The sequence below is a fragment of the Haliotis asinina genome, chromosome 1, assembly GCF_037392515.1.
Source record: "Haliotis asinina isolate JCU_RB_2024 chromosome 1, JCU_Hal_asi_v2, whole genome shotgun sequence".
NCBI lineage: Eukaryota > Metazoa > Mollusca > Gastropoda > Lepetellida > Haliotidae > Haliotis > Haliotis asinina.
This window is the reverse complement of record NC_090280.1, coordinates 53,248,045-53,259,539: the sequence shown is the minus strand read 5'-3', so window position 1 is coordinate 53,259,539 and position 11,495 is coordinate 53,248,045. Positions and strand designations below refer to the sequence as shown.

The 11,495-nt window shown below is 40.3% G+C and overlaps 1 protein-coding gene across 1 annotated transcript; it reads right to left on the bottom strand.

Moving 5' to 3' along the window:
- Nucleotides 1–3,402: 3,402 nt before the first annotated feature.
- LOC137273609 (uncharacterized) lies at nucleotides 3,403–10,045 on the bottom strand. The gene is made up of 4 exons (XM_067806372.1): nucleotides 9,994–10,045; nucleotides 7,090–7,227; nucleotides 6,734–6,802; nucleotides 3,403–6,087 (listed from the first exon to the last, which is right to left on the bottom strand). The coding sequence occupies exons 1-4, from the start codon at nucleotides 10,043–10,045 to the stop codon at nucleotides 5,615–5,617; spliced, it is 732 nt and encodes a 243-aa protein (XP_067662473.1). The 3' UTR covers nucleotides 3,403–5,614.
- Nucleotides 10,046–11,495: the final 1,450 nt, after the last annotated feature.

Below are 11,495 nucleotides of genomic sequence, written 5' to 3'. Positions count from 1 at the left end.
GGTTGCAGTCTGAATACAAACACGTCTGGTTGTGGTTATATACACACTCTTCACGGGTTTGACAGTTGTGGAGTGTTCAAGATGTCTCCGTTTCAAATAGTTTTCAAGTGTTTAATGCACATTAAGTATCAATACATATTTGCTCAGCTGTTGAGCCATAGAGCGCTGAACACATATATACATTAGCACAAACAATGGTCTGACGTGTGTGAATTTCTCTTTGTACTCTCTATACATTACTGAAGTGAACACAAGAACAGCAACTGAGTAGATCGTGTTGATATACAAGAGATTGCTGACACGTTCTGAGTCTACATATTTGTACTGCCTGGTTGCAAGATATCATATAAAATATTCCCTTCAAGGTCCGCACACCATTGTCGTTGATGGTTGGTCAATGTGGGTCGGGAGTCCAATGCTTAAGTGTTCAAAAGTTGTACTTGTTTGTGTTGTTCAGGGAAATTACTGTGATGTGTCTCTTGCATTCCAGATAGCACCTAGCGACGGAATAACTCCTCACCAGGTTGGTACATGGAACAAATATGCTGTCTGCTAAACATTGCTATATAACCAAGTGTTCAGAAGTAACCGCTAAACACACTGTACATACATGCTGATCTATGTGATCCCATATCGATGCTGATCTATGTGATCCCATATCGATGCTGATCTATATGATGCCATATTGATGTTGATCTGTATGATACCATGTCGATGTTGATCTGTGTGATGCTATATCCATGTTGATCTATGTGATGCTATATCCATGTTGATCTATGTAATCCCTTTTTGATGTTGATCTAGGTGATCCCACATCAATGTGCTATGTGATCTCGTATCGATTCTTTTCTATATGATCCCACATCGATGCTTATCTATGTGATTCTATGTCGATGTTGATCTGTGTGCTCCTATATCGATTTTGATGTAAATGATTCTGTGTAGATGCTGATGTATGTGATGCCATATGAATGCTGATTATATGATCCCATATCAATGCTGATCTATGTGATCCGTTTATTGATGTCGATGCATGTGATCCCAAATCGATTGTGATGTACGTGTCCCGATATCTATGTTAATCTCCCATATCGATGCTGGTGTGTATGTTCCAATATTAGTATCTATGCGATCCCATATCGATGCTGACCTGGGTTATCCTGCATCGATGCTCATCTCTGCTTGTCTGCTACTCACAGTGACTGCACCATACCTCATTAATGAACCTGAGAACGGTGTGATAGTGGCGAATTGTTAAAGTGTTGACTTCTCACGCAAAACCCAGGGTTCGATTCCCCACATGGGTACAATATGTGAAGCCCATTTCTGGCATAATGGGCAGTGATACTGCTGAAATATTGCTAAAAGTGACGTAAACCCACTCATTTCTGAACCTCCCCAAACGACCCTTTTGTCGAAGGTAATTCCACTCATTCAGTCCACACCAAACTAGAAAGTAGTCTTGGAGTCATTTGAAAACATACCGTTTCCCCAAAAGCTCTTTGCACCAACATCTTGCTGGAATGTACACTGAAACGAAAAAACCTAAATCCAAGAACGTGTAGATCAAAGATACGTAAATGAAATTTTGTGGAGTAATGCATCGCTGTCTTGTCCATATTTCATGAGAATACCAGTCATCACAGTTATTACTGCTGTCCAACAGGTGGTGTTGACGTCAGTACCTCGTATGACCACCTCCAACTGCTACCACTGCTCGACACTTCCTGGGTACAGATCGAATCAGTCGTTGGATGTTTTGTTGTGGAATTCGTCTCCATTCCTCCTGCAGCATGTGGAACAACTGTTGAAGATTATGTGGTGGATTACGATGTTGACGTACCCGTATCTGATCCCAAAGGTGTTCGATGGGATTTCGATGCGGGGATCTGGAGGGGCAGGGGAGGGTATTGATGTTGTTATTGGCCAGCTAGTCCACGGTGGCACGTGCTGTGTGGGACCTGGCGTTGTCCTGTTGGGAGAGCTGCCGTTGTCAGTCAACAAGGTGAAGAACGTGCGGACGGATAACCTGGTCGATGTATCGATTGGCCGTCAGATTGCCTTGGACAAGCACCACAAGTTCCAATCTGTGGGTGTATGAGATTCTCTTCCACACCATAACACACTCGCCATCGAAGTTGTTCACCTGCACGATGCAGTCAGGAGCAAAACGTTCATGACGTCGTCAGTAGACACGGTCTCTACCATCACGTTGCCTGAGGAGATAACGGGATTCATCGCTAAACCATATATGTGCCTCCAGTTTGTCTGGTTCCATGACAGCGCCGTGTTACACCATCTCACTCGTTGACGTCGATGTAGTCGCGTTTAGGAGGGAGACAACTTTTGGACTTTTGGCACGTATTCCTACTTCTCGGAGACGGTTCCTGATTGTCTGATCGGACACTATTCGGGCTCCAAACTGTTCTTGTGCTGTGTCCCATGCGATACGATGGCAGTCACGTAGGTGGGTTACCCGGATCTACCGATCTTGGGCAGGTGTGGGAACTCTAGGTTTTTCTTATCTTAGACGGCCAGTTGTCGGATTTATTTGACGAAATCGATCCCACAATCGAGTTAATGTAATGGGATGAACGATGAAGATCCTCGCCACCTCACTCTCTGATTCGCCAGCGTGCAATCATCCAATTGCCTGATTTCGATCGACAGCGTTGAGACGTCCCATTTTCCTGTACTATACTTTCAAAGATCGTGGATGAAATTGTGATATTCATTTAGATCTTTTATAGTCACATGCTGTACTAATGCTTTGCTCATGAGAAACAGTCATTGTACCTGATATTCGTCCGGCATGAGATTCACGTACATCATAACAATCCTGATTGATAACACCGTTCCAAATCAGTTTTGGTTGCGTTTGGTCAAGCATGATCTTATAAAACATTCCAGAACCAATGTGCAACCCTAAGAAAATGTTTGAGTTTACATATGTGTACAAAATTGTAAGTATTATTTTTGAATTTAATGTATAACGATGACCCGTTTAAGGCATGCTGACGTGTGGTTGCCGTACTCAGCAACATTCAAGCTGTTTTTAGATATTCCACTCTGGATCAGACATTCCAGTGATCAACAGCATGAGCGTCGATTTACAAAATTAGAACACGATGACATGTGAGCGAGCCTGACCACCCGATCCCATTACTCGCCTGTATGTATGTATTTCTGTGAGTTGTAGATAAGCCAAAGAGAACTGTGTTGATATTCTCCAGTGTCAGGAAGACCACGAATCTGGGCGTGACAAACCAAACTGTCAGACTCAATAGGAGATTCGAGCTCTTGTTCAACATAGTTTATGCCTTAAATTCACCTGGCCACTCAAGGTCCAAAATGTGAAAAACCGCTTTGGTCTGGCCCCCAAAACACCAATGATCTGAAACATTTTCGAACGGAAAAGATTTTAATCGACATGAAAATTGCATTTTGATAATGTCATACATGAACCTTTGTTAGAGGAAAGACGTTCCTCACACAGTCTGTAATTTTCATACTTTTAATGGTCTACTTCTAAATTATGATCAGGATGTTGTTGCTAATAATTCCAACAAACACCGTGGTGTGAAATATGTTGAGTTGGGTCATATTTCCTCACAACTACGTCTCCGATATTCCTAGAAAATCGATCATTGTTTAGTTAAGTGTTATAGGGATCTACATCGATATTCAGAAACCCGCGAAAACCATCGTCAATACGTCAGACAGGCCTTGAAGTGGTCAAACACATCTGACAACGTCACCACATTCGGACAATTCATTTGAGAATTCTTTTTGTAACGTCAACGTCAACGACAGCAACGGCACTAGGCCACCGTATCAGAGCACGACGACCCTACCGCAGAGTAGATGTTACACATACGTACACATACTGAGAGATTTTACACATACCGATACATCCGGGAACAAACCAAACCCGCGAAAATCGGAAAACAACTTTTTCGGATGTAACACGAAATGCACGTACACACTGATATTACAAATCAGCTCACGCAAGACACCAGCAACAAAGTTTTGAAAAACATGTTTGATTCAAATCATAAGAGAGAGAGAGAGAGAGAGCTAGCGGAATGGTTAAAGAAGGAGCTTTTCGTCATTGCCAGAACTTTCAGCTACATCAGATCAATTGCCATCGGACTGCTGCAACGACTAAGACAAACTGCCAATACGTCAGACAGGCCTTGAAGTGGTCAAACACATCTGACAACGTCGCCACATTCGGACAATTCATCTGAGAATTCCTTTTGTAACGTCGTCAACGACAGCGACGACACTAAGCCACCGTATCAGTCGATGTACAGTATACAAGGAGAAAATGGCATTCGAGCACTTCGACCCTACGGCAGAGTAGATCTCACACATACCGACACAAATGTCACACATACCGACACATACTGAGAGATGTTACACATACCGACACATCCCAGAACAAACCAAACCCGCGAAAAGCGCAAAACAACTTTTTCTGATGTACAACGAAATGCACATGCATACTGACATTACAAATCAGCCTACGCGACATGCCAGCAACCCAGATGTGAAAAACACATGTTTGATTCAAATCGTAAGAGAAAGAGAGGGAGATCTAAGGGAATGGCTGAACCAGGGGTTTATTGCCAGAGCTTTCAGCTGCATCAGAGCAATTGTCATCACACTGATGCAACGATTACTACCGCGGACTGCGTCTGACTCTTCAAAACCGACGTGTGAATAGGATTTGGGTTTAGCGCCGAAATGCGGTCAAACCCTATCCTTCATAGGGATGGGATCTGCGGCGATCTAGAATCCAGAATTTTGCTTATTAATGACAATATGAATGCTCGAATATACAGTGATAAAGTTTTGCTAGTTTTCCAGCAGTTAGCACGTGGCATTATCTGCCAACACGATAACGCATACAGCTTAGCTCTGTCCAGTCTTTACTGCGACATGAAACCGATAGAACACTTATGGGACTACCTACAAATCAGAAGACTAAACAGCTGGAACAATGGTTCCCACGGGAATGACCACGAATCACACCTAACGTCTTTCGTCGGCTTACATCCTCAATGAGTCGACGAGTTTTGATGTGTACTGATGCCAATAGTGGACACACTTACTATTGATTCAACATATGATGACATTGTGGAGAAAACCATACCACGTTCTCCAGTGTCAGTCTAACGGTACTTTCGATGTGTCATGAAATGAAATTGTGTACATTTGCTGTAAAACTGAACTATGTTTTAAAATATACTAGATGTTAATTTATGTATGTTATTCTTTTCTCTTCATGTTTGGTCAAACACCCTGCATACCTTCTTTTTAGCACTACTTTAGTATACGCATTTCGACCCACACAGATTCTGTTGTATATCCGAACTGATGGATACATACCACATTAGAAATGTTCCCAAATTGATTCACAAATGATGTTTCCCTCTGATAACAATTTACAAACAAGTGATTGGCTGCACTGTCTTCGAAATATTATGAAGCGCGTATAGCGTTGAATCTAATCTGCATGTGCGACAGTCATGGCCAATACTGAAACATTTCTCTCAATACACAGACTTATACAAAATTTGAGATAACACACAGCTTGTTTACAATATTTCTATTTAGTGCAAAGGGCACATGTCAACTCCCAGCCATCGACATAAGGTGGACAGGGCAGGGCACCACATTTGGCGTCGATCATATACAAGAGATGGCCGTTTGTGTTTGTTTTACCCCCAGGGATAACCTCTGCTTCACTATCTACACAGACATTATCACTAGAACCAGTGTGTGCAGTAGAGCCGCCAAACAGATAGCCCTTGTATTCCAGGTGCCATCCAGCAAAACACTCGTTCCTGGCAGGTACCATGATGGCACTTGTTTTGTGATGACTCTGGCACACCACACACGGGACATCGTCTTCATCCAGCCGATGGAGAGGAGATGCCTCTCTATCTGTTTCATACTCAGTGCCATAGATATAACTGTCTGATGCCTCACTAGTGTACTTTTCGTAGATGGGTGTTTCGGGGAGGCACAGCGTTGTTCCCGGACCCCCTTTTGCCTGATAATGGCTTCCACCGGCATAACCTGAAATTAGTCCAACCATAATTGATATTGTACGGGTGCCCTTCGAATTCTGTACATAATTAAGAATATTGATGATGACGATGATAATGATGAGGATGAACACTGACTGAACATCAACAAAAGAGGCTAAATAAATTCCACATCGGAACGGTGTACAAAACGGTAACAACTGAAGGAAAGTATCACTGAAGAGTCTGAGACCGGGTGTTGGGAATAAGATCAGCATATCTGGTACACAACCTAATGATTCAAACACGGGAGCACAACTGCATTTTCAACCTATTCACACTTGAAATTGACGTGAGCCACAACAGCATACACAAAAGCTCATTCATCAAGACTACATCATTCAAGGTCTCAATACAGCTTCCAAAGCGTTTTATGACAGACACTTTGTAGATATTTGCACGTTTGACGCATCAGAGCCCAAAATGATGCCCGAAACAATTCTAATGCTGGCTTTATGTTGACCTGTCTGTACATGTGTTTGTGACATGTCTTACGTGCACGACCGGGTGTGTCCCCTATTGGTGAAGGCCTTTTTGTCTCCATCACATATATATTCAGAAAGCTGCAATCAACGTTTCTAGTAAACAAATCAAGACTTATGCATATATGTAAACAGGATTTCACCACTTCTACGTACCTTTGTATACGACATCATTTCCTTTGGGACATGTTGTCTTTCCCCATCGTGTGAATGTCGCTCCTCCTACTCCAAGTGAAACAAATATCAAAGAAAATATCAGATGGTAATGGAGTACAAGTGAGTGAGTTAGTTTACGCCCTATTCAACAACATTCCAGATACATGTCGGCGGTTTGTAAATAATCGAGTGTGGACAACACAATCCAGGGGTTCACCAGCATGAGCCTCGACGTGCGTCTTCCAAGTCAGCGAGCCTGACCCCCTGTTAATCGCCTCTTACCACAAGCATCAAGTGTAATCTTTTTTTCACAGGTGAATTCAGTATAACATTGTAAGGTTAACTTAATCGTTTACCCGTTCTGGTCCATTGTGAAGAGTCAGTTTCAGGCGGTATAATCTTCTCTCCCAGGTGTATCCTCAACAGTGACTTCAGGTCATGCAGGAACCTCCGGTCCGCGGGACAGTCCGCATTGTTCGGATTCAGGGCAGCAGCTGTGTCAAACGAAACAAATAATACCCAGTGTAGGAACTCCCTTCTTTATTTTCGACACAACTGACACAACAACGTGATTATTCATATCGCAGGTGGACGTTATTCACTAAAAATATGATTGTTCATATCATATCTAGACAACTGAAAAACAGCATGATTGTTCATATCGTATCTAGACACAACTGATGAAACAATATGACGGTTCAAATCGTCACAAATGATACAACAACATCACTGTTCGTATCGTATCTACACACCACTGATAATACAACAAGACTGTTTCTATCGTATCTAGACATAACTGATAAAAAAACATGACTCTTCATATCGTATCTAGACACAACTGATAAAACAACATGATTGTTCATATAGTATCTACACCCAACTGAGAAAATAACGTTATTCTTCAGGTCGTATCTAGACACAACTGATAAAACAAGATGACTGTTCATATCGTATCTAGAACAAAATGATAAAACAATATTGTTGTTCAGATCGTATCTACACACAACTGATAAAACAACATAAATGTTCATATCGTATCTAGACACAAATGATAAAACAACATGATTGTTCATATAGTATCTACACCCAACTGAGAAAATAACGTTATTCTTCAGGTCGTATCTAGACACAACTGATAAAACAAGATGACTGTTCATATCGTATCTAGAACAAAATGATAAAACAATATTGTTGTTCAGATCGTATCTACACACAACTGATAAAACAACATAAATGTTCATATTGTATCTAGACACAAATGATAAAACAATGTGACTGTTCATTTGGTATCTACACCCAACTGAGATAAAAACGTGATTGTTTAGCTCACATTTAGACACAACTGATAAAACAACATGATTATTCATGTCATATCCAGACACAACAAGATGACTGTTCATATCGAATCTGCAAAAGACTGATAAAACAACATGACTGTTCATATCGTATCTAGACGAAACTGATAAACAACGTTATTGATCGGATCGTATCTAGACAGAAGTGAAAAAACAACGTGATTGTTTAGCTCGCATTTAGACATAAGTGATAAAAGAAGATGATGCATTATATCGTCTCTGGACACAACTGATAGAACAACATGATGCTTCACATCGTATCTATACAGAACTTACAAAACAACATGACTCTTTTATAACGCATCTAGACCCAGCTGATGAAAAAAACATCACTGTTCACATCGTATCTAGACCCAACTCATAAAAAGTGACTCATTATATCGTATATAGACACAACATTTTGACACGATTTTTCATACTTCATACTGTATCTAGACACATCGGATCAAAGAACATGATAGTTCATATCGTATCTACACACGACTGATAAAAGAAACTCATTGGTCATATCGTCTCCACACAAAACTGATACAACAAAATGGTTGTTCAGATCGTCTCTAAACACAACAGATAAAATAACATGACTCTTCATAATGTATATAGACACTACTGATAAAACAGCATGACTGTTCATATCGTATCTCGACAGAACGGATAAAACAACATGATTGTTCAGATGACATCTAGACACAACTGATAAAACAACATGACTGTTCATATTGTATCTACACTCAACTGAGAAAACAACGTTATTGTTCACATCTTATCTAGACACAACTGATAGGAGAACATGACAATGTATGTCGTATCTAGACACAATTGAGAAAACAACATGACTGTTCATATCGTATCTTGACCCAAATGATAAAACTACATGATTGTTCATAAAGTATCTAGATACTACTCACAACTGATAAAACAACCTGACTGTTCATATCGTATCTAGATAGAATTGACAAATCAACATGACTGGTGAGATCGTATCTAGAGACAACTCATAAAACAACATGATTGCTCAGACCGTATGTAGACCCAGCTGATAAAACAAAATGATTGTTCAGCTTATATCTAGACACAACTGATCAAACAACATGACTGTTAATTTCGTATCTTGACAACACTGATAAAACGGCATGATTGTTTAGATCATATGTAGACACAACTGTTAAAACAAAATGATTTTTCAGAGGGTGTTTAGAACCAACTCAAAAAAAACAACATGATTGTTCAGATCGTACTTAGAAACAACTGATAAAACAACATGACTATTCATTTCCTATCTAGACACAGCTGATAAAACAACATGACTATTCATTTCCTATCTAGACACAGCTGATAAAACAACATGACTATTCATTTCCTATCTAGACACAGCTGATAAAGCAACATGACTATTCATTTCCTATCTAGACACAGTTGATAAAACAACATGACTATTCATTTCCTATCTAGACACAGCTGATAAAACAACATGACTATTCATTTCCTATCTAGACACAGCTGATAAAACAACATGACTGTTCACATCATTATCTTGACACAGCTGTAAACCAACATGGTTGTTCACATCATATCTAGACACAATTGACAAAACAACATGACTGGTCAGATCGTATCTAGACATAAATGATAAAACAAAATGACTGTTCACATCGTATCAACACACAAGTGATAAAACAACATGACTGTGTATATAAAGACGATGGACAGCACTGTCAAAACAACATGGTTTCTTGAAGTCATTCGTGTGATAGACATACCTGCAGATTCATTAGCCCTTACAGGCTGGGTCAGTTTTAACGAATGATATGATATGATCACAAAGGCCTGTTGTCTTAGAGACTGTCGTGTTCTTTAGGAAAACTAGAGAATCGATCATCTAAGCGCGAACATATGAACACATACCTCTGGTTGTCCCAACCAGGACGATGGTAGCAACATACAGCGTTAGCTTCATGGTTGGAAGTCTGAATGCAAACACCTTTGGTTGTGGTTATATACACACTCTTCACGGGTATGACAGTTGTGAAGTGTTCAAGATGTCTCCGTTTCAAACAGTTTTCAAGTGTTTACTGCACATTAAGTATCAATAGATATTTCCCCAACTGTTGAACCATAGAGTGCTGAATATGTACATACGTTTGTATATTCCTAAACAACAGGGTTGACGTTTGTGAATTTCTCTTTGTACTCTCAACACACCGCTGACGTGAACACAAGAACAACAACTGAGTAGATCGTGTTGATATAGAAGAGACTACTGACACGTTCTGAGTCTACATATTTGTACTGACTGGTTGCAAGATATCATATAAAATATTCCCTTCAAGGTCCGCACACCATTGTCGCTGATGGTTGGTCATTGTGGGTCGGGGGTCGAAGTTTCAAGTGTTCCACAGTTGAACGTATTTGTGTTGTTCGGATAAATTTCTGCCATGTGTCTCTTGCATTCTAGATACCACTTAGCGACACAATATCTCCTGGCCAGGTTTGTACATGGAACAAATATGCTGCCTGCTAGACATTCCTCTCTAACCAAGAGTACAGAAGTAACCACCAAACACACTGTACATACATGCTGATCTATGTGATCCCATATCGATGTCAAACTGTGTAATTGCAAATCAATGCTGATCTGTGCAATTGCTTATTGATGTGATCCCATATCTATGTTGATCTATGTGATCCCTTAACGATGCTTATCTGTATGTTCCAACACTAGTATCGATACAGATCTATGGGACCCCATATCGATGCTGATCGATATGATCCCATATGGATGTTGATCTATGTTGTCCCATATCGATGCTGACCCATGTGATCCCACATCTATGCTGATCTATGAGATCCTATATCGATGCTGTTCAAGTGATCCAGTATCGATACTGATCTGTATGATACTTTGTCGATGGTCTATGTGTAATTTATAGCCATTTGATCTATGTGATTCTATAGCGATGCTGATCTATCTAATCCCATATTGATGTTGATCTATGTGATCCTGTATCAATGCTGATCTATGTGATTCCATATCGATGGTGATATGTGTGATTCCTTATTAATGTTGAGCTATGTGATCCTAAATCGCTTGTGATCTCCGTGGTCCCATATCGATGTTTATCTATGTGATTCCATGTCGATGTTGATCTGTGTGAGTCTATGTACATGCTGCTGTACGTGATGCCATATGAAAGCTGATTATATCATCCCACATCAATGTTCATCTGTGTGATCCCATATCAATGTCAATCTGTATAATTCCATATCAATGCTGATCAGGGCGATCCCTTAGCGATGTTGATGCATGTGACCCCAAATCGATTGTGATCAATATGATCCCATATCTATGTTGATCTATGTCATCCCATATGGATGCTTATCTGTATGTTCCAATACCAGTATCAATA

Excerpts from the sequence above, each read along its gene's own strand:
- LOC137273609 (XM_067806372.1), bottom strand. The coding sequence starts at position 10,045 with ATGAAGCTAACGCTGTATGTTGCTACCATCGTCCTGGTTGGGACAACC. Across the intron at positions 7,228-9,993 it reads CCTGGTTGGGACAACCAGAG|CTGCTGCCCTGAATCCGAAC; the intron begins GTATGTGTTCAT and ends CGTTTGACACAG. Across the intron at positions 6,088-6,733 it reads AAATGATGTCGTATACAAAG|GTTATGCCGGTGGAAGCCAT; the intron begins GTACGTAGAAGT and ends GACTAATTTCAG.